This window comes from Vipera berus, assembly GCF_964194415.1.
Source record: "Vipera berus genome assembly, chromosome: 12".
Classification (NCBI taxonomy): domain Eukaryota; kingdom Metazoa; phylum Chordata; class Lepidosauria; order Squamata; family Viperidae; genus Vipera; species Vipera berus.
The window spans coordinates 5545249-5568421 of record NC_138215.1 but is presented as its reverse complement, the minus strand read 5'-3'; the positions used below and the strand labels follow the sequence as shown (position 1 = coordinate 5568421).

The window sequence follows — 23173 nt, the reverse complement described above, 5'->3', positions numbered from 1 at the left end:
TTAGTTTGTTTGTTAGAAGGTCGCAAATGGGGTTCACAAGACCCTGGGACACTGCGATTGTCATAAATACGAGTCAGTTGCTAAGTGTCTGAATTTTGACGTCACCATGGGGATGCTGCAATGGTTGTAAATGTGAAAAACGGTCGTAAGTCACTTTTTTTCCAGTGCCGTTGTAACTTTGAACGGCCACGAAATGAACTGTTGTTAAGTTGAGGACTCTCTGTAAAATAAACCACAGCAAAGGAATTAGAAATACACGTTCCCCATTTTTTGCTTTAATGCTGCCTTCCCTCTTAAAACAGAAAACAAGGTTCCAGAGATGTTGGATTTTATTTCATCTTCCTCCTTTCTTTGCAAATAGGCTCAACCCAGCAAGAAACCTGCCATAGATCTAACCAAGATCCATTTCGGTGACTCCACACCCGTTGTTTCCCCAGCTGCCTCTTTTGTCTCTGTCTAAAAACACCAGCTGGGACCAAAGACAGGGATAGCCACCCTTTGCCTGAAGGGAACTGCTGAGGAGATACCGCAAAGAGGCCAGCGGGACACATGTGCCAGCAAGCACATGTGACGCTTCCTTTGAGGCCATTCCACCAGCTTCCCATAAAAGGAAGTTTCCCTCTGCCGGTGGGCGAGCGGGCCTTGTTGACACGGGCCTTGGAAGCGGAATGCACTTCCAGAAATGGGAGGAACAGAGACAAGTTTGTAAACCTGCTCCGGATCACGAGGGAGGAATGAAAAGGCTTTCCTAGTGGCACCTTCCTTCTGCATGCAGTGACGTTTGCAACCGGGAGTAACATCGCAGCTGCTGCTGCCCTTTTGATTTCCAGCCAAAGGGGGGGGGCAGGGGGGGCCCTGCAAACGTCTCTCTCTCTCCCTCTCTCTCTCCCTCTCTCTCTCTCTCTCTCTCTCTCTCTCTCTCTCTCTCTCTCTCCTGCGGGAATTCATGGCCACTTCCTTCAGCCTTGGAGAGTTGTGCCATGGGAGGAGAAGGTGCACCACTGGAGGTCTCGTTCTTGGGAATTTTTCCTTTCTAAAGTATACAGGGAGTCCTCGACTCACACAGCTCAGTGAGTGACCGTTTGAAGTTCCAACGGCACTGGGAAAAAGTGACTCGTGACCCTTTCTCACGCTTATGACCACTGCAGCATCCCCAGGGTCATGGGATTTACGTTCGGAGGCTTGACAACTGGTTCATTCTTATGACGGTCGCAGTGTCCCGGGGGGGTCAAGCGATCTCCTTTGGCCACCTTGCGACAAGCAAAGTCAACGGGGAAGCCACATTCGCTTCCAACAACCAGGTTACTAATTTAACAACCACGGCGACTCACTTAACAAATGCGGCAGGAACAGGGGGCAAAGTTTGCTTAATCAATGTCTCATTTAGCAACATACATTTTGGGCTCCACTGTGGTCGTAAGTAGAGAACCACCTCTATTTGCTGGGCTTCATTAAAGTCTTTTGGCTTTGGTTGATTGTTTTAAGAGAATCTCTTCTTTTCTACTTTACATTGGAGGAATTTAAGCAAAAAATAAGGGCAGAAACAATATGGGGATTTGTTCAAAAGGGGCTCCTGCTCAGACAAAGCAATTTTTGGCAGCAGCTGTGGCCAACGACAGGTAGTCCTCAACTTACGACCATAACTGAGCCCCAAAGGTAAGCAGGGCAGTTGTTGAATGTGTTAGCGTTTCGTGAGTTTCGGTCCATTTTGTGACCTTTTTTGCCACCATTGCTAAGCGAATCCCTGAAGTTGTTAAGATGGTCATTAAGCGAATCCGGTTTGTCAGGAGCCAGCTAAGGTGATCACGTGACGCTCAGACAGTGCAACTGTCATAAATACATGCCAGTTGCCAAGTGTCCAGATTTTGATCGTGTGAAGGTGAGGATGCTGTGACAGTTGTTAAGTACGAAAAATGGTCATGTCACTTTTTCATTGCTTTGGTAACTCTGAACAGTCACTGAATATAACAGACTAACAGAGTTGGAAGGACCTTGGAGGTCATCTAGTCCAACCCCCTGCTCAGGCAGGAAACCCTATACCATTTCAGACAAATGGCTGTCCAGTCTCTTCTTAAAAATTTCCAGTGTTGGAGCATTCTCAGCTTCTGGAGGCAAGGAGTTCCACTGGTTGATTGTTCTAACTGTCAGGAAGTTTCTCCTTAGTTCTAGGTTGCTTCTCTCCTTGACTAGTTTCCATCCGTTGCTTCTTGTCCTGCCTTCAGGCGCTTTGGAGAATAGCTTGACCCACTTTTCTTTGTGGCAACCACCCAAATATTGAAACCCTGCTATCATGTCCCCCCTCGTCCTTCTCTTCATTAAACTAGACATACCCAATTCCTGCAACCGTTCTTCCCATGTTTTCGCCTCCAGCCCCCTAATCGTCTTTGTTGCTCTTCTCTGCACTCTTTCCAGAGTCGCAACGTGTGGCGACCAAACCTGGATGCAGTAGGAATGACTGAGGGGCTCGCCTTGGGGCATTTTCTCAGTCAGTTTGATAACCACTAGGGCATATTACCCTTCATCCCACCCTTGCCAATAAAAATACTGGCCTTCCTCCGTTAAATCTTTATTACATATAGACCATCCATCCATCCTAGGAAAGTTAAGTGGTTGGAATATCTACTGTGATACTTCCTTAGTAGCTAATTTCATTGACAAAATCCTGGAATGTGTTTTTTTTTTCTTTTCTTCTCTCCTCATCTTTTGAGCAAAGCAACGTCCCCAAATTTAACAGAATAACAAGAGTTGGAAGGGACCTTGGAGGTCTTCTAGTCCAACCCCCTGCTCAGGCAGGAAACCCTGGCCTATACCATTCCCGCAAGTGGCTGTCCAGTCTCTTCTTAAAAGCCTCCAGTAATGGAGCACCCACAACTTCTGGAGGCAAGCTGTTCCACTGGTTAATTGTTCTCACTGTTAGGAAATTGCTCCTTAATTCCAGGTTGCTTCTCTCCTGGATTAGTTTCCATCCGTGGCTTCTTGTCCTGCCTTCAGGCGCTTTGGAGAATAGCCTGACCCCCCCTCCCTTTTCCTTGTACCAGCCCCTCAAATATTAGAACATTGCTATCATGGACTGGGCTTTCTTCTCTCTAGACCAGGGGTCCCCAACCTTTTGGGCACCAGGGACCAGTTCCATGGAGAAAGGTTTTTCCGCGGACCGGAGGGGGCCTGGTTTTGTGTGCTGCTTGCATCCCACAGATGGGGCTTTGCTTGTCTGTGCAGCTTGGTTGCTGACATGCCACGGCCCGGTACCAGTCCAGGGACCGTGGGTTGGGGACTCCTGTTCTAGACTTGTTGTTGTTGTTGTTAGTTGCGAAGTCGTGTCCGACACATCGCAACCCCATGGACAACGTTCCTCTAGGCATTCCTATCCTCTACCATCTTCTGGAGTCCCTTTAGGCTCACGCCTCCTGCTTCAGGGTCTCCATCCAGCCACCTCCTTCTCTGTCGTCCCCTTCTTCTCTTGCCCTCAATCTTTCCTAGCATTAGGCTCTTCTCCAGTGAGTCCTTCCTTCTCATTAGGTGGCTAAAATATTTGAGTTTCAACTTCAGGATCAGGGTTGATCTGTACTAGGACTGACCGGTTTGATCGCCTTGCAGTCCAAGGGACTCGTAGGAGTCTTCTCCAGCACCATAGTTCAAAGGCCTCCATTCTTTGGCGCTCGGCCTTTCTTGTGGTCCAACCCATGTCCAATTCACTTAACCACCTTGTTACTAACTGAACAACTGCAGTGATTCACTTAACAACTGTGGGAAGAGAGGTGGTAAAATGGGGCAAATCTCGCTCAGCAACAGAAATTTTGGGGCTCAATTATGGTCGTCAGTCGAGGACTACCTGCACGCAATGGCTGTCTGGAAGCTGAATTCCATCATCCCTGGGGGGGGGGCGCAGGTTAGGAAAAAAGCTTCAACAGCTATTGAGTGGGGGCAGAAATGGGGTGGACCAGAGCATCTACTTTAATCCATAGCTTTCTAAAAGGGAGAGCTGGAAGACTGGAACAGCCAGAGTAATTTGATCAGCTTAGAAGGGAGGGGGGGGGAAATATTTCTTCATCCAAGAAATTATGTCAATTTATACCTATTAGCAGTTCCCCGTTAAACGCCAGTTAAATGCTATCCTCAAAGAAAATCCCCCCAACCTTAATTACCCTGGCTTATACATCATTTTCACCCTCAATTTCCGGATGGGGAAAGAGGGGTTGGTCTTGATTTATTAATAACATTCTTTGCCCATGAAAATTAGACTGGATCATCCTTTTCGGCTTTGCAAAGCTGCACACCCTGGCTGGCCTGGTTAAATAATTCCCCCCCCCCACTTTAGCAGAATTTCAAAGCTTTGCTGGAGATTTCCCATTCTGGGGGGAAAGAAAAAAAAAGGTGGAGAATTCAGTTCCTTAGCAACACCCGCCTCTCCTTTGACCAACTCCAGCTAGCAAGCTAGCAAAACAAGGCTGAACTGTCACCTGATACCAGTCTAAGCCCTATGGCTAAATAAGCTCTTTTCCTGAGAATCTCAAACAGCTGAGGCCCCTTAAGCAGTTGCATCCCTCATGCAGGCCTCCAACAAAAAGAAAAAAGAAAAAAAGGAGAAAAAAAGGCAAGCAAAATAAAGTGTTTTTCCTTCCAGAAAGCCACTATTCACACAATGCTCTGTATTTGCTAACTCCAAGCCCGGCCCAACACAATTGGGTTGCAAATCATCGAAAACATGTTAAGGTGGACAGCCCGGGGACTCTAGAAAAAGGATGAGAGACTCCCCAGTTGAATTCAAAAGATCACATCCTGGTTTGATAAAGGCGGGGGGGCGGGGGGGGGGAAGAGAAACAAACCTTTAACAAGGAGCTGCTTCTTTACAACCTGGAAATTTCCAGTGGAGGGTTTAAGCCAAAGATCGTCATAGGTTAAGACCCCTATCTGGTTTCAAAAAATGCGACTGAGAGTTCCAAATTTGACAGGCAAGGGAAAATTGGTGAGGAAGAGAGAGGTGATCTTTTCTGATCCCTCAAATCAGGGGTCCCAAACTTTTCTGGCTTTGCAGACGGGTGTGTGTGTGTGTGTGTGAAAGGGGATAGTTCTGTGTGAGCAGTGAGCACCCAGACGCAGCTCCATCTGCACAACAGCAATAACACTTAGACTTATAGACCACTTTGTAGTGCTTTACTGCCCTCTCTAAGCTGTTTACAGAGTCAGCATATTTGTCCCCAAACAATCTGGGTCCTCATTTTACCAACCTCAGAAGGACGAAAGTCTGAGTCAACCTTCAAAGAGTGAAACTTGAACTGCTGGCAGCCAGCAGTCAGCAGTGATAGCCTGCAGTGCTGCATTCTAACCACTGCGCCGCCACGGCTCACAAGCAGCAGGCAGGCACAAATGGAGATGTGCATGTGAATTTGCCCACTGTTTCTGCAGACCAGTTCTGAATGGGCCACAGCAGCGGCCTGGGTGTTGGGGACCCCTGACTCAAATCCCTTTCTATAAAATTGGAAACTGGATAGAAAAGTTAGCTGGGGTTACGGAAGTAGCATTTCATGCCTAGAGTTGATCTTTGCACTATCAAGAGAACACCGAATCTATAGAAGATAGAGCCATAGGGCTGGAAGGGACCTTGGAGGTCTTCTAGTCCAACCCCCTGCTCAAGGCAGGAGACCTTACTGTATTCCGGAAAATGATTGTGCACTCTTATTTTTTAAAACTTCCAATGATGCAGCACGGACAATCCTGGGAGGCAAGCTGTTGATTAATGGTTCCACTCTCAGGAAATTTCTTTTTACTTCTAGCTTGGATCTCCCTTTAATGCTGCTCATTTTTCAATCCCCAGGAAGAATAGAATAGAATAGAATAGAATAGAATAGAATAGAATAGAATAGAATAGAATAGAATAGAATAGAATAGAATAGAATAGAATAGAATAGAATAGAATAGAATAGAATAGAATAGAATAGAATAGAATAGAATAGAATAGAATAGAATATAGAATGAACAAGAATGGAGTGGAATGGAATGGAAGACAGGAGAGGAGAGGAGAGAAGAGAATATAGAATGAACAAGAATGGAATGGAATGGAGGAGAGGAGAGGAGAGGAGAGGAGAGGAGAGGAGAGGAGAGGAGAGGAGAGGAGAGGAGAGGAGAGGAGAGGAGAGGAGAGGAGAGGAGAGGAGAGGAGAAGAGAAGAGAAGAGAAGAGAAGAGAAGAGAAGAGAAGAGAAGAGAAGAGAAGAGAAGAGAAGAGAATATAGAATGGAATGGAATGGAATGGAATGGAATGGAATGGAATGGAATGGAATGGAATGGAATAGAATAGAATAGAATAGAATAGAATAGAATAGAATAGAATAGAATAGAATAGAATATAGAATGAACAAGAATGGAGTGGAATGGAATGGAAGACAGGAGAGGAGAGGAGAGAAGAGAATATAGAATGAACAAGAATGGAATGGAATGGAATGGAGGAGAGGAGAGGAGAGGAGAGGAGAGGAGAGGAGAGGAGAGGAGAGGAGAGGAGAGGAGAGGAGAGGAGAAGAGAAGAGAAGAGAAGAGAAGAGAAGAGAAGAGAAGAGAAGAGAAGAGAAGAGAAGAGAAGAGAAGAGAAGAGAAGAGAAGAGAAGAGAATATAGAATGGAATGGAATGGAATGGAATGGAATGGAATGGAATGGAATGGAATAGAATAGAATAGAATAGAATAGAATAGAATAGAATAGAATAGAATAGTTGGAAGGGACCCTGGAGATCTTCTAGTCCAACTCCCTGCTTAGGCAGGAAACCCTATACCATGTCAGATAAAGGGTGTCCAATCTCCTCTTAAAAACATTAAGATCACAGCAGAGGTTTACTAGGGATGCCACACTTAAGGACCCAGCTAAGATTCAGGAATTGGAACTTTTACGTCCTAAAGGACTCTCTGCCTAGTCACCTAATCTGCCTAGGTGAGAAACGGAACCACTCTGGAGGATATATGGGTAGTCCTCCAGTTACAACGGCACTGAAAAAAGCGACTTAGCACCATTTTTTGCTCTTACAACTATTGCAGCATCACGTGATCCAAAATTCAGACTCATGGCAACTGACTCGTATTTACGACGCTATGCAGTGTCCCGGGATCCTGCAATCCCCTTTTGCCACCTTCCGACAAGCCAAGTCAATGGAGGAAGCCAGATTCAATTAACAACCGTGTTACTAGCTTAAACAACCACAGGGATTCACTTAACAACTGTGGCAAGAAAACTCACTTAACAACTATCACTTAGCAAAAAGAAATTTGGGGCTCAACTGTCGTAAGCCAAGGACTGCTTGTATGGGGGGGGTGTCCCTCCTGACCAACTTGCTCAGAACTGAAGAAGCCGCCTGGATGAGCAGAGAAATGTTTCCGGCCACAAAGTAACGTGACTTCCATTGCCACGACTCAACGTCCGGTCCACTGAGTGGACCACACCAGCCTATGGACCCTCGGCACTCCTGGGAGAATTCCCCCTGCCTGCCAAGTCCACACAGTCAGATTGATTTATTGACTGAATTTATTGTCCACCCATCTTAGTGTAGTAGGGCAACTCTGGGCAGCTTAAGAGTCATAAAAATGTTTCTATAAATATACATTAAAATGTAAGTAAATTAAAACTGAGCATTAGCATCTAAAGACACATGGGGAGGGTGGGGGGAGGTGGGATTTGTTGTTATTTGACCAATCGCCTCTCCTGTGCTGTTTCCCTGTGCTTCAAGCCGATTGGCAGAGCCACGTCTTTAGGCCCTTATGAAAAGAAAAGATAGGAGAGTTTGGACCGACCTCACATCGGGGGGGGGAGATATTCCAGAGGGCAGGAGCCACAGCAGAGAAGGCCCTTGTCCTGGACCCTGCCAGCTGGAATAATCAGGCCGATGGGACCCGCAGCAGGATTTCTCTGCCGGCAGAGGTGGGAGGGGCCAGTCCCATAGCAGTCAGGTGAAGAGAACAAGGCAGGTCTGGATATACGTACAGCATGTCTGGGCAGTTGTCTGGCTTCTCCAGGAGGCCTCCCTCCATCACAAAACGTAAAACTTGTTCATTGGACATGCCTTGGTAAGGCTGCTCTGCTAAGGTGGCAATTTCCCACAACACAACGCCGAAAGACCTGCAAGGAAAAGGTTAAGAAACGTTAGAGCCACTGGACGTTTTCTCTGGAGGAAGTCAAAAGTCAAACGTGGAGAGATGTAGGAGAAGGCATGGCTGAACCTGGGGGGAAGGAGTGAAAAGAGGCATCAGCCTAGCACGCCTACCAAGCCACAAGCAAAGTAAGTCCAGCCCCTTTTGAGTGCTTTGTCCCTTGTCTTAACTCTAACCGGGTGCTTGACCGTTAGTCGAGAAGATTCCTTACAGAGGCTTTTAGCGAGAGATCAGCTTAACTGAACCTTCTCATGTGGACCGGGTTTTATCCACCTGATAAGAACTTACAGAAACTTGGGGTATTGGGGAAAGGCGCACGTCCAACAGGCCCACGACTCCTGTGATGACATCACACAAATGTAATTTGTGTATCTACAGCACAACCATTGTGTCACTTGCATATGCTATGGATATGTTAACATTGTGGCACCGCCACGGTTTGTTACAGGCACATGAACTTTGCCATAAAAAAAATGCAGTGTTGTGTAACCAACTGGGGCAATAATACTGCCACAGGAGTATAAATTACTTTTGAGTAACACTGGCTAAAAAGATAGGCGCAAACTGAATCAATAACAATAACCATTGCTCTTTTTAAAGCACTCTAAAAAAAACCCCATAGGGCCTGATCTGGTGAAATTTAATTAGGAGTCAATTGTACAAACTACACTTTGGATAAAGTAATAAATTGATTTGTTGCAAACAGACTGGAAGCTTTTATCTCCCGTCTTTGTGAGTCTGAATCTGAATCAATTGCAAATATTTTAATTCAACCAATGTAATCCCCAAATTCGGCTTTGAATGGGGAACACTAAAACATGCTTTAACGATATTCAGTTGATTTTTATTTTATTTATTGAATGCCTGGGTCAGAGGCTACAGGAAAAACCCAGATACAATATAAACTAGGAAGCAAAGTGCAGAAGATACAAACAGTGCCCCAATTCGAGATAACTGACCATCTAAACTTGATATGGAGAACTCAACTATTTGACTCTAAGCATCGTTCCAACAGTCTCTTCTGGTGGGAACTGAATGGAAGTTAGCAACTCCGGATGCAAATCCACCAGGAGAAAACCCACTGCCCTTTGATCTAATTAACACCCCCCCTCCCCCGTAAAATTTTATTATACTGGATCGTATGAAAGAAGAAGTTTAAAACACCGATGTTCCCTGCAACACTAACTTGCTACTTTGGTTATAGAAATGCATCCTGGAGCTATACTCTACTAAAATTCTTGTCATGCCCATTGACTGGATAAAACGGCGCGCCATAGGGCAACCATTTTTAAACCAAGGCGTCTCAAATGGGCAAACATGCAGAATGAGTCAAAAATCCAAGGGACTGAAATTTGGAGAAGCTGTGGCTGCTTCAGTGCTACTGGCTGCTGCTGCTGCACTCATGAGATCTTAATTTTCAACGTTCTATGACAGTTTCCCAGCCAGTCTTGCAATCCCTTATTCCCTCCCCCCCACCCAGCAGCAGCCATTTACCTGCCTGCTGGGAAGGGAGAAGAGGGAAGAGACGGGAGATTTCTGATGCTCCCTGCTAGAGTCTCACAAGGAAACCAGTGGGGAAGCCAACAGGAAGTCAGAAGTCGCTCTCGCTCCCAATGCTCTTTTGCCTGCCAGTGGCCAAATGTTCCTGGGTTTAGATAGGGGAAATATCTCTGAAATGATCACCCAACGAGGCACATGTTTTATCAGGAGCAGACAATCACAAGAACACCTTGTGAACAGCTTGAGTCAGCAACTTTATTGACTTTCACCTACATTTCAAGAATCTCCCTTGACCGCTTGCCTTCCACCCCTGGGAACAACCAGATACCGTTTCATGGATCTTGGAGCCGGCCAGGCTTATGCCTCTTGCACCTGCACAAGGATTCCAGGCTAATTCCCTGCTTGATCCTCCCTTCCAACCTCGCCGGGAGTTTCCCCACAGGTTGTCTAGTATTCTATGCATGTTTCTTAATTCAGGATCTTCCATTCACATGACCTTCCCATGTGGATCACTGCTGTCATTCACACCTCCCTGCATTGCTGCTTTTTTTTTTCAACCATGTAATCCCTTAATTCGGGGTAGAGTCGGGACGACTAAATGGAGGTGAGCGTTTAGTGGCCGGATGCCCTCCAGACGCCACGTGGAGTTCTCTTTGTGCCCGGAGAGAGAAACATCTGCCGGTACCTAGGATTGAACTCTCAACCTTCCAAGTGGGAGACAAGAGCCTTCACCATTAGGCCACCACATCCTTCAGACCTCCCTGATTTACATAGCAAAGGCTATTACGGTCAATTCTCAAAATACTACTGGCCAGAACTGCGCTGGGCATACAAGTGCCAGGTACCCCACTGGGAAACTTGAGAGGTAACTGGTAGCTTTAATTGCAAACCAGGATTAAAGCTGAAACTCAACCTCTATATTCTCAGCTCTATATCCTTCTCAAAAGGAGTGGAAAAGGTGATACTGAGGTGTGTAAGTTTGTGATGAAAAAAAAAATCACTTTGACGCCTTGGGGGATAGGGACTGGGGAAAAATATGCTTCTTCGCGAGTTCACCCACAAGTATGGGACCACGTCACCTTTTATTTTTATTTTATTCATTTATTTGATTTCTATAGCCGGCCATCTCAGGAAAACGACTTTGGGCTGCTCCCTATTCAGAATGTGTATTGCAATTAAAATCTGAAAAACATTTTAGAACAGTAAAAAAAGGAAGACACTTGGAGCTACCAGAAGCATCTAATGCAGAGTTTCTCAACCTCAGCAATTTCAGGATATAGGGACTTCAACCCCCAGAATTCCCCAGTCAGCAGTGCTGGCTGGGGGATTCTGGGAGTTGAAGTCCACGCATCTTAAAGTGGTTGTGGTTGAGAAAGACTGGCCGGCTCTTTCAGAAGATGATGTGTTTAGTTGCCTGGAGTCACATTTTGACAAAGAAAGCTTCCGTGACAGGAAAATCTAAGGATGATTTGTAGAAGAAGAAAAAAAAACCGCCAGAAGTTAATATCATTATATTCATGCCAGATTACCCAAAGGGGCTTTTTATTCCAAGTTGTGCATATTCATAGGAAGATGATATCCAGAGGGAGGCTATTTTTGCTGCACCTATGAGTTCTCCCCAAGTTCTGACATGTTGGAATCAATCCTGGAACTCCTGATAATAACTAGAATGCCATATACTCTGGGATCTGGATCAAATGAGCTCCCATATCCACAGCCTTACTTCTGCCTTGTTTATTTTTATTCCGTCGGTGGAATCTAAAATAAAAACTAGGCAGCTCAGCTCCAAAGTTAGCTTTTCCAGAAAGACAGACTACGGCTTTCCCCATCTCAAGAATTTTGCAATGGGCAGCCAAATTCTGCAGCGGGTTTTCCCAAAATATACCTGCCAAGCTTGGCGATCTAGCGTGTTTTGCTGGGCTGTAGGAAAAGAGCACAGAAAAACAATAACACCACTTTGTAGCTCTTACAACTTGAAAGCTACTATACTGAAGAATTCAACCTCAAGTGGTTTCCACAGGGTAATCCCAGACTTACAAATTTTAGTGACCGTTCGAAGTTACAGCGGCAATGAAAGTACTGACTTATGACCTTTTTTTCACGCTTACAACCACTGCAGCATCCTCAGGGTCCCACAATCAAAATTCAGACGCTTGGCAACTGACCCATATTTATGACGATCGCAGTGTCTCCAGGGGGTCTCGTGATCCCCTCTAACAAGCAAAGTCAATGGGGAAGCCAGATTCATTTAACAACCGTGTTACTAACTTAACAACTGCAGCGATTCATTTTGGCAAGAAAGATCGTAAAATGGGGTTAAAGTCACTTAACAACAGAAATTTTGAGCTCACTTGTGGTCATAAGTTGAGGACTATCTATATATGGTTCTTCTTGTGACTTCTACTATAAGGACCAGTAAGAAGCTCTGCGTAATCAGAGAAATGGGCCAGTTTTAAAACCAGAGTTTGAACTTTTTTTGGGGGGGGGGCGGGATTATGCACATCGAAAGCTTCTCTACGAAAGTAGAACCCTCCCCCCCCCACCGCCCCAGATGTCTATCTAAACTAGGGCTCTTCCTACTTGGCAACTTCAAGACTTGTGGACTTCAACTCCCAGAATGCCCCAGCCAGAATTACTGGGAGTTAAAGTCCACAAGTTTTAAAGTTGTCAAGTTTGGAAAGCCCTGATCAAAATCCAAGAAGGTGCAAAAAAAAAAAAAAAGAAAGAAAAAGAAAAAGAAAAATTTTGGGGGACAGGCAAAGAGCAATCAAAGGATGCTTTTATAAATAGTTTTCTTTATTACCAAACATCCGAGTGGGTTGTGAACACGCCATCTTTCAGCGATTCTGGGGACATCCAGCGGACCGGCAATAGTCCTTTTCCACCTTTCCGGTAGTAATCGGTCTCATAGATGTCCCTCGTCATGCCAAAATCTACACAGCACACAACAGACAGGTGCTCAGCAAATTGCAGTTCGAGCAGAAGAAATCAAAATAACAGCAAAACAGAGTTTAGCCAGCAGACTTCGGCTGTGTAGCTCTATTACCCCAAACTTTCATTTCCATTTTATACCACCCCTGGGATGTACTAAAATATCTCATTTTATCTGTAATCATACAGATTGACAGGGAAATGTGATGGCCACTACGTTTCCTATCAATCTCAGCTTCATTTATTTATTATTTCAAAGATGTTGAGATTTTATTTTATTTTTTGAAGCATGCTGGGCTAACAAAACCAAATGAAGTCCTCGGTGTTCTCTTGAGTTTGCAGACCTTTCATGACCTGTCTAGGTAACATCATCAGCGCGAGGGAGGATAGGGCTTGCTTCCTGTTTATATACAGTAGCTTGCCCCAAGACCGTTGGAGGCAGCGTAATTTTTCTCTTTGGTAATTCCTTGATTTGGCTATTGTTATCTGCTTGACTGTTTGTCTGGTGTTAATCCCTGCATATCTGGGAGTTAGTTGCTGGGAAAGATGTATTGTGGTCTTTTTGTTTCCAAAATCAAGTATCAGTCTCCAATTTCTCCTTCATTACTTCCTCCTTCCGTTATGTATTCAAGATGGACAGTGATTAATATATATAAGTTACTTATATGTAAGGGTGTAGATCTATACATATGTCGTATATAGTTTTTTTAAAAAATGTGTGTTATCTATGTGTACACTTTGAGAGGAAGCAACTAAATTTCATTTTTTTAAATGTGTGCCATTGTGCCCACAGGAAAAAAATATGTCAACAAAGGTTATCGAATCTAATCAAATCGATTACAAGAATCCCTCTTGGTCTCCTATGGTGTCAGTCCCTCAAGGGGACAAAACAGGCTTTTAAAAAGTCTACTGGAAGTCTACTTTTGTCATCCCCTGAGCTACTGCAAGGGAAATACTATAATGTCCCTTTAACTTGCTCCCTCTACCCATGTAATATGGAGTTGAAACTCTCACACTGCATCTAAGACGGGGTTTCTATAACTCCCCTTGCATTCTCCTTTTCAAGGTTACGTCCATCCACCTCGAAATACGGGCTGCAAAATCAGTTCCCAAAACACTTAAAAGTTGGTGGCTACACCCCAGTGTTTTGATTGGATTGGAAAAGGTTAGAAAGTAATGGAGGGAGGGCACGAGAGATGAGGGATCTCAGGAGATAGTCTGAATAGTTTTTCTTCTGGACAGTAACTATTCAATTATGCCACCATAACAAGCATGCCCCCTTGAAGGTCCTCTAGTCCAACTCCTTGCTCAGGTAGGAAACCCGAGACCATTTCAGACAAGTGGTTGTACTATGAACATGAGGCCTCTCAAGAACTCCTGATTTTACCCCACCCCACCCCAAATTTTTGCCTGACCCATTTCTGGCATCTGGAAGTTTCACCAAGTCTTGCCTGCACATTTTCAGCCTGTTGTGTCTACAACAACACTAAATGGTTCCTTTTTTCAGTAGTAAAGAAGTCCTACCTCCGATTTTCACAGTAAAATCCTCTGCCACCATGCAGTTCCTGGCAGCCAGATCTCTGTGGACAAACTTGTTGGCGTTGAGATAAGCCATGCCATCTGCGATCTCCCCAGCCATCTGAATCATCTTCTTCAAAGGCGGAGGACTCTGAACGGGGTTGTTCTAAGATGAAATGGAGACGGTCACCAATTGATTGAAGAAAGTTTAGCTTTTCTTTCCTTATTCCAACCTCAAGACTTGGCTCGGTTTTTTTCAGTGTCACGGCTGGCCATTTGTTTCACCAGCCAAATGGAACCAATTGCTCTCCCTTGAAGCGTCTGCCAGAATGTCCATGTTCTCTCACATCCAACAAAAAGACCGTGTTCTCTCACATTCAACAAAACAACCGTGCTCTCTCACATCCAACAAAACGACTGTATTCTCTCACATCCAACAAAACAGCCGTTCCCTCACATCCAACAAAATAACCGTGCTCTCTCACATCCAACAAAACGACTGTATTCTCTCACATCCAACAAAACAGCCGTGTTCCCTCACATCCAACAAAACAACTGTGCTCTCTCACATCCAACAAAACGACTGTATTCTCTCACATCCAACAAAACAACCGTGCTCTCTCACATCCAACAAAAAGAATGTATTCTCTCACATCCAACATAGGGGAGGACGGACAGTGGGGAAAAAGTACAACGGGAGAGGAAGGAAAGAAACAGAAGAGATCCTACGTCATCCACTCTTTCTCCACTCAGCCCCCAAGGTTGTTTCTACAGTCATGTTTTTGGAAGCCAAGTTATTTCTGTGTCTCATCTCAAGGAACACTGTTTGGTTTACAGTCACACTTTCATCTTCAGGAACACACCAGATGCTTCTACTATCTCCACATGAATTATTTACAACAGAAGCCATCCACAAAGGCGGGAAGGGCCGGGGAAGAAGGGAAGAACTCAACCAGTTCTGCCAGCCGTAATTTCACTTTTATTTGGTTCTTCAGGGCTCTTTCCCTCTCTCCCCCCCCACTTTTCTCCTGCCTAACTTGGAACTTGTGAGTACACCCACAAACAAGGGTGGCTACTGATCTTCTGTTGCCAGCGCGAGTATTAAATGTCAACCGCATGACTAAATATTAGTGTTTGTTGCAAAAACTCATTCATAATTCAAGGCAAGAGCAAAAGGGAACAACGGCGGCTGTCGTACTGAGAGTCATGAGCAATTAGCTGGACTGTTTTACACTAAACAACCATCCTGGCTTATTCAGACTCAAGAGTAAAGGGCGAAACATTTCAAACGGAGGCCCAACAGCCATGCCAGCTGATTTAGCAGCAGGGACAAAGGAAGGCGTGTGCAGCTATTTACAATTAGGTGGGCAAAATGGCTAGAGGATTGTTGTTTTATTATTTATAAAAACAGGGATGAAAAAGTTCCTGTGAAAGAAGGGAATGCTTCTTGCTCTTCGAATATTGAGCATCCCTGCACAAGAAACAGCCCTCTTCTTCGTAAAATGCTCATAAAAGTTGAACATATCTATTATAGAACAACTTAACTCTTTCCTATCTTGACATAAATAATTAAGGAAAAAGCGGTGTCTTGCTTAAACCAAATTTATAGCAGAATAGGATTGCTTTAGCTGTAAGAAACATAGAATCTAATTTGGGGGGGGTGCATTTTGGCTCCTAAACTTCTCACTTTATTTGTGAATATATATATATGGTAATTCAGAAAGGATCTAAGAATGCTTCAAATACCTAAATGTCACATCCCCTAGAATCTAAATGAAAAAAATACAGCAATTTTTATAACTGTGCTCCTAGCATATGTGTTTTGATCCTAAAAGGTTGCAGGGGTATAACTGAGTAGTGTCCCTATTTTTGCTATTATTTATTCTATTTTACACTTTTAACATTTGTCTAGTTCAGGGGTAGGCCACCTTGGCTCTTTTATGATTCATGGACTTCAACTCCCAGCATTCCTGAGCCAGCCTGGCTCAGCTTGGAAACCTCTCCCTCTCCCCTCAGCATGGCTGGCTCAGGAATTCTGGGAGTTGAAGTCCACGAGTCATACCCCTGATAAGCCAAGGTGCCCAAATCTTTAAAAGAAAAACAAAGAAAGATACTTGAAAAATCAGCAATGAATTAACACATTTGTAACTGAAAAAACCCATAGCTTGACAGGAGATTCTCCAGGAATTAATAAATACTCATAGTCCTCAACTTACAACAGTCCATTTAGCTCAAAGTTACAAGAGCACTGAAAAAAATGACATATGAACGTTTTTCACACTTATGACCACTGTGGCATCTCCATGTGATCGAGGTTGAGATGCATGGCAACTGATTCATATTTATGACAACTGCAGTGTCCCCGGGGGGGGGGGAGGTCATGTGATCCCCTTTTGCGACCATCTGGCAAACAACGTCAATCGGGAAGCCAGGCTCACTTAACAACCAGGTTAGTAATTTGACAACTGCAGCGATTCACTTAACCACTGTGGCGAGGAAGGTTGCAAAATGGGGCAAAACTCACTTAGCCAACGTCTCACTTAGCAACAGAAATCTTGGGCTCAATTGTGGCCGCACGTCAAGGACTATCTATAGGTAAGGAAATGCATCCATGCAGGATTCACTCCATCCTTCTGATTCAATCAGTAAATAAGGATTGCAAATCAACCCCAAAACTGCAAAGATCTCAACTATTCTCCAAAAAACTACAACTGTTGACCCAGACTGACCCCCCCCCAAAAAAAAGTGGTTTTCAAAGGCTATCTTCTTTTCACGGAGCAGAATCCCACCCCCTACCACAAACATACTTCTGTGTCCGGGCGAAGAGACCGCAGGTAACTCTTCAGATCTCCTCGGGTCATGAGTTCCATGATGACCAGGGTGGGCTGACCTTGAGAGACCACTCCAAGTAGCCGAACCTGTCAAAAGAAATAAGGCAAATTAGATACTTTGTAGAAGAAGGACAGGCAGAGCCTGGTGGGGGAGTCAAGAGAGGAATCAGCCTAAAGTTGTTACAAGCGTTCTAAGTCCAATCCTTCTTGAATTCTATTAACTGTTACCTAGTGCCAATTTAGTGCTGACCGTTGACTGACTATATCCGTGGTGGTGAACCTATGGCAGGTGTGCAGCCATGCCCACCCACTGGGCCACGCCCACCCACTGGGCTCCGTGGTGGTGAACCTATGGCACATGTGCAGCCATGCCCACCCACTGGGCCACGCCCACCCACTGGGCTCCGTGGTGGAGAACCTATGGCACGCGTGCAGCCACGCCCACCCACTGGGCCACGCCCACCCACTGGGCCATGCCCACCTGGCAGTCGACAATAAATAAATGGGGTTTGGGTTGCAGTTTGGGCACTCGGTCTCTAAAAGGTTCGCCATCACTGGACTAGATTCTTATGTACAGGCATGAGGAATAAAATCTGTGATCCTGATTCTTCACGCCTGACACGCTTATGGACATAGGAACTTGGGGGGAAAAGGTGAAACATTGGGATGAATGGTCATACTGAATGGGGGAAATCATGTTTTTAATGGGAGCATCCCTATTTTATTTGGACCAGAACAGAAATCTGATGTAACTTTCTACCATAAATATGACTCTTATGGTATGGAATGAAGAGGTACCTACAGGACAACTTCAAGAAATCATATTTTTTTCTTCCTATTAGGACGTTATTTTTTCTCTTATGGATAAGTTCCAAATTTAGCATTTCTGATAATAAATATTTATTTGTGCATTTTTAGCTCAGCCTTGATTTTATCATATTGCAATACTTTTTAAAATATAAAATATAAAATGTAAAGAGGAAAAAAAGAGATGGAATTTAAACCTGTCGTGTGTTTATGTATTAAAGTATAATAAAAGCAAAAAACTTGTTCTGATTCTTCTATGCTGAATTATATATTCCAGCATTCTAGCACAGATAGTCCTTGGTGAACAATGATAAGGGAGTCCTCAATTTATGACCACAATTGAGCCTAAAATTTCTGCTGCGAAGCAAGACAGTTGTTAAGTGAATTTTGCCCCATCACGTGACCCCGGGACACTGCATCAGTCATAAATATGAGTCAATTGCCAAACGTCCAAATTTTGATCACATCAGTGTCATGTGCAACGATCGTAAGTGTGAAAAAATGGTCGCAGATCATTTTTTTTTCAGTGCCACTGTTAACTATGAACAGTCACTAAATGAATTGTTGTAAGCCGAGGACTACCTGTATAACTTTGTAGGTAAAGTTTCCAATTACAATCAGTGAATCTATGAATTCAGTGGTTGTTGAATGCAGGACGCTGCAATGGTGGTTAAGTGTGAAAAATGGTCCTAGGTCACTTTTCTCCATGCTTGTTGTAAATTCGAAGGGTCACTAAATGAACTGTTGTAAGTTGAGGACTGCCTGCAATTGGCATTGGAATTTCTGTTGCTAAGTGAGGTGGCCATCAAGTCCAGTGGCCACATGGCAATCACATGACTGCACTGGGACTTTGAGGACTGGTCCCCAGTACCAAACAAGTCACTGAAAAGATAGTTGGTAAGTGATGACTACTTGTGATTTACTCGTAAGTCTGGGAGGGTGGAAAGATGTCAGAAATCAACAAAGCTTTGCACAGTTCAGTCACTTACAACGTGATGGCAGTTGAACTCCTTCATCACCGAGGCTTCGTTCAGAAACTCGATCCGCTCTCTCATGCTTGCCGATTCGTTGACCGTCTTGATGGCCACCCTGGTTTCTGGCTCGTCTTTCACAACCCCCTTGGCTACTCCCTCGTAGACCATGCCGAAGGAGCCTTGCCCGAGTTCCCGACACATCGTAATTTTTTCTCTGGGCACTTCCCATTCATCTGGCACATAGACTGCAAAATTGCAAAGAATTTTATGAAAATCACTCTGGTGTAGGAGGAGGGGGAAGAGAAGGGGAGCTCAAAAAATCTGCAGATGACACCAAGCTGGGGAGAAACAGGCCACACTTTAGAAGATAAAAGCATTCTAAGCATCCGGAAGGATCTGGATAGACTTGGAACACTGAGCCATACCCCCAAAAATGCAGTTCAGTGGTTGGAACATAAGGTCCTACACCTAGGTAGGGACCAAAAGCACAGGTAATGGAATAAGTGGCACCTGGCTCAAGAATAGCCACTGTGAGAGGGATCCAGGCGTCCTAATGGACGACCAGTTAAGTATGAGCCAGCCGTGTGCTGCAGCTGCCAAAACAGCCAATGCAGTCCTGGGTTGCATCAACAGAGAGACAGCATCAAGATAATGTAAAGTTATAATACCATTTTATACTTTACTGGCAAGACCACACTCCAGTTTTGATTGCCACAATACAAAAAAGATGTATCCTGCTCGAGCAGTGGGCTGGACTAAAAGACCTCTAAGGTCCCTTCCAACGCTGTTATTGTATACTGATATGAAAGCCACAGTTCAAGTTGACAGCCTTAGCGACAGGGAAGTTTCCTTTCCTGGAATAATATAACTATAAAAGGCCAGTGTTTACATTCCTCCAATTTACACTCTTCCAATGTTTACATTCAAACATAAAATTCTTTGAAACCATTGTGTGGTTCCATCCTGTTGTAAACCTAAGTTGTAAGGTTAGGAATGGATGAAATCCAAGAATAAAAAGTGACTGTTGACATGTTACACTGAACTATGTTTGTTTAGTCACAACTTAGCAAAGGACCCCACAATAGCTGCATTTATATAACATACTGAGCCTACAACAAACCCAAACCAATCATGTACAGGTAGTCTTCAACTTATGACAATTGAGCCTAAAATGTCTGTTGCGCAGCGAAGTACCGTATTTTTCGGACCATAAGACGCACCTGACCATAAGACGCACCCAGTTTTTAGAGCAGGAAAACAAGAAAAAAAATATTCTGAACCAAATAGTACTGGTATACTAAAACAGGGCTTTTCAACCTTTTCATCCATTGTACCACTTTTAGGACAAGGCAATGTCCGAGTACCACCAGTCGCCCAGCAAGGTGTCAAAAACTTGACCCCCCCCCAAAAAAGGAAAAAAATGATAAAGTACAGGTAGTCCTCGACTTACAACGATTCACTTAGTGACTGTTCAAAGTTACGATGGCACTGAAAAAAGTGACTTATGACCATTTTTCACACTTATGACCGTTGCAGCATCCCCAGGGTCATGTGATTTATATTTGGATACTTGGCAACTGATTCATATTTATAATGTTACATTGTTCCAGGGTCATGTGATCGCCTTTTGCAACCTTCTGACAAGCAAAGTTAGTGGGGAAACCAGATTCACCTAACAATCATGTTACTAATTTAATTTCTCTCTCTCCTTCTCTTTCTCTCCCTCTCTCCCCCTCCCTCTTTCTTTCTCTCTCCTCTCTCTCCCTCTTTCTCTCCCTATTTTTCTCTTTCCCTCTATTTCTCCCTCTTTCTCTCCCTCTATTTCCCTCCCTTTCTTTCTCCTTCTCTCTCTCTCTCCCTTTATTTCTCTCCCTCTTTCTCTCTCTCTCTATTTCTCTCCTTCTTTCTCCTTCTCTCTCCCTCCCTATTTCTTTCTCCTTCTCTCTCCCTGTCTCTCTTTCTCTCTCTCTCTTTCTCTCTCTCCCTCCCTCTCCCATTGTCCCTTCCTTCTTTCCTTTCTTCCTTCCCTCCCTCTTTGTCCTTCCCTCTCCGCGTTAGAGCAGTACCCGCAGAGGCGGCCCTGGGGCCCGGCTTTCTCTTGCAGAAAGCAAGCTGAAACGGAGCGAGGGAGATTGCCAAGAACGCGAATCGGCCGATCTCGCGCTCCTGCAATCTCCCTCGCTTGGTTTCAGCTTCCCTTGCTACAAGAGAAAGCAGGCTGAAAGCGAGCGAGGCAGATTGCAGGAGTGCGAGATCGGCTGATTCGCGTTCCTGACAATCTCCCTCGCTCCATTTCAGCCTGCTTTCTCTTGTAGCAAAGGAAGCTGAAGCCGAGCGAGGGAGATTGCAGGAGCGCGAGATTGGCGTTTCTCAGCATGTGCCGATTTGTGCTCCGGGCAATCTCCCTTGCTTTCCACTTGCGGAGGTTGGGGCTGGCCATACAGATCACCTTCGGACCATAAGACGCACCCTTGTTTCTTCCCCCCCTTTTGGGGGGGAAAAAGTGCATCTTATGGTCTGAAAAATACGGTATTTGTTAAGTGAATTTTGCCCCATTTAACAACCTTTCTTGCCACAGTTGCTAAGTGAATCACTGCACTTCTTAAGTTAGTAACACAGTTGTGAATCTGGCTTCCCCATTGACTTTGCTTTTCAGAAGGTCGCAAAAGGGGATCACATGACCCCGGCACACCGCAACTGTCATAAATATGAGTCAGTTGCCAAGTGTCCAAATTTTGATCACATGACCGTGGGGATGCTGCAACTGTCAGAAGTGCCATTTTTTCCAGTGCCATTATAACTTTGAACAGTCACTAAATTAATTGTTGTAAGCCGAGGACTACTTGTATAACTTTATGGCTAAAGTTTCCAATTACAATCAGTGAATCTGTGAATTCAAATAGGATATGAATTTACACATAATTTCCAGAGGAAAATATACGCATAATTAGGTGAATCGTAGAAGGCCAAAATTTTCAGAGTCCGATCTGCCAGATAATTTAAAATTTGCCTCACAGCACCTCATTAAAATATCCTCAAGAAAACAGAAGAATATTTCATTTAATTTATGAACTCTATTCCTTGAGTGTGAAATAATGCAACGTGGTTAAAAATCCATTGGGGACAAACGAATGTTCAGGTAGATAAAAATATCTCCAATTACATTCATCAGCATGTTTCAGCCATTTGTTTTCTCTTGAACCCGAGACAACTTTTTAAATGAGCCACAACAGCCAACCTTTTGACTACAAGAATAAAAACAAAATCAAGATTTTAACCGCAGTGTTCATTTTTTTTCTTTTGCTTCTTTCAGATGTTAAAGATGAAGTGACCTTCTCAAAATTAAATCTAAACTAGTAAGCTGAAAATCCCCAGCCACATTCTGCAATGCGTGTCAGAGAAAGAGGATAGAGCTATATTATTATAATTGTTGTTGTAGTTATAAAACTTTTATTCATTAAACATGAACCTCAGTCAACTGAGAATTCAAATTGACTGGTGCTGATTGTTGACACGGGTTGCTGCCAGCATCCTAGGTATCAACCAGGTATCTCCTTAAAATGTAAGATGTTCTGAGTAGCGCAGTTTTTTGTAGCTTTGCTGGAGTTATTGCAGGAAGCTGCAATTTCTTGATGTATTTTGCAAAGTTTTTGGACATAGTTCCCAGTGCCCCAATGACAATCGTTATCACTGTTACACGTTTCATCCATAATTCCACCACCACAGGGGCCTTTTTTATGCATCCTTTTTTATCCATCACTCTCAGTGTTTCTCAATCTTTAAGCTGTGTGGACTTCTACTCCCAGAATTCCCTAACCAGTATGCTGGTTAAAGAATTCTGGGAGTTGAAGGCCATATGTTTTAAAATTACTAAGGCAACTTTAAACCATGACAATTGAAGGATGGCTATTTAATTTGTTAGCTGGAAGCAGTGAGCTTTGGAGGAGGAGGAGGAGGAGGAGGAGGAGGAGATTATTTCATCTTGAGTAACTGCCTCCCAGTTCAACAAGAGGACTGAACGTTTCCCATCTCTTCTGCAAAATTCCATTCACCCAGTTCCAAGACTTTGCTTTTGAAGAGCATCAAAAGCTAACTTACCATCCGAAGCGCTGAAATATTCAGGATTCACAGAAGCGTAAAGCACTCCGTTTCCAAGCCTGTCACTGTTCCTGTTAAAATATAAACCGTTACTTCTTCACGTTGATACCCACCTCCCCCCCCAAAAGGCCAGAATCTTCACACTATTTTGGGCCTCTCACCTGATGCTCTGTTCTGGGATTTGCTGTTAAAACGCCCACACACTCTGCTAATTACTTTTAGCATGCTATACGGAGGTGCAAGGAATCCAATGCGTTACTTCCTACGTCTTATGCAAGGGTAGATCCCTTAAATTTGCATTTTCAGGGGATATTTATTTCCCAAAATTGGTATCTGGAGTGGCAAAAACGTAGCTTTTCACACAGGCCTCTGTGAGAACAACT

At 44.2% G+C, this 23173-nt stretch overlaps 1 protein-coding gene across 2 annotated transcripts in view; it reads right to left on the bottom strand.

The window, feature by feature from the left end:
• Positions 1-23173, bottom strand: part of IGF1R (insulin like growth factor 1 receptor) — a 205644-nt gene that overhangs the window by 2139 nt on the left and 180332 nt on the right. For both annotated transcript variants that reach the window (XM_081337568.1, XM_081337569.1), the window contains exons 15-20: positions 22791-22861; positions 18708-18937; positions 16888-16998; positions 14087-14246; positions 12435-12564; positions 7965-8099 (exon numbers count right to left, since the gene is read on the bottom strand). In XM_081337568.1, the coding sequence (XP_081193694.1) occupies positions 7965-8099; positions 12435-12564; positions 14087-14246; positions 16888-16998; positions 18708-18937; positions 22791-22861 (837 nt within the window). The remainder of the gene's footprint in view (positions 1-7964; positions 8100-12434; positions 12565-14086; positions 14247-16887; positions 16999-18707; positions 18938-22790; positions 22862-23173) is intronic.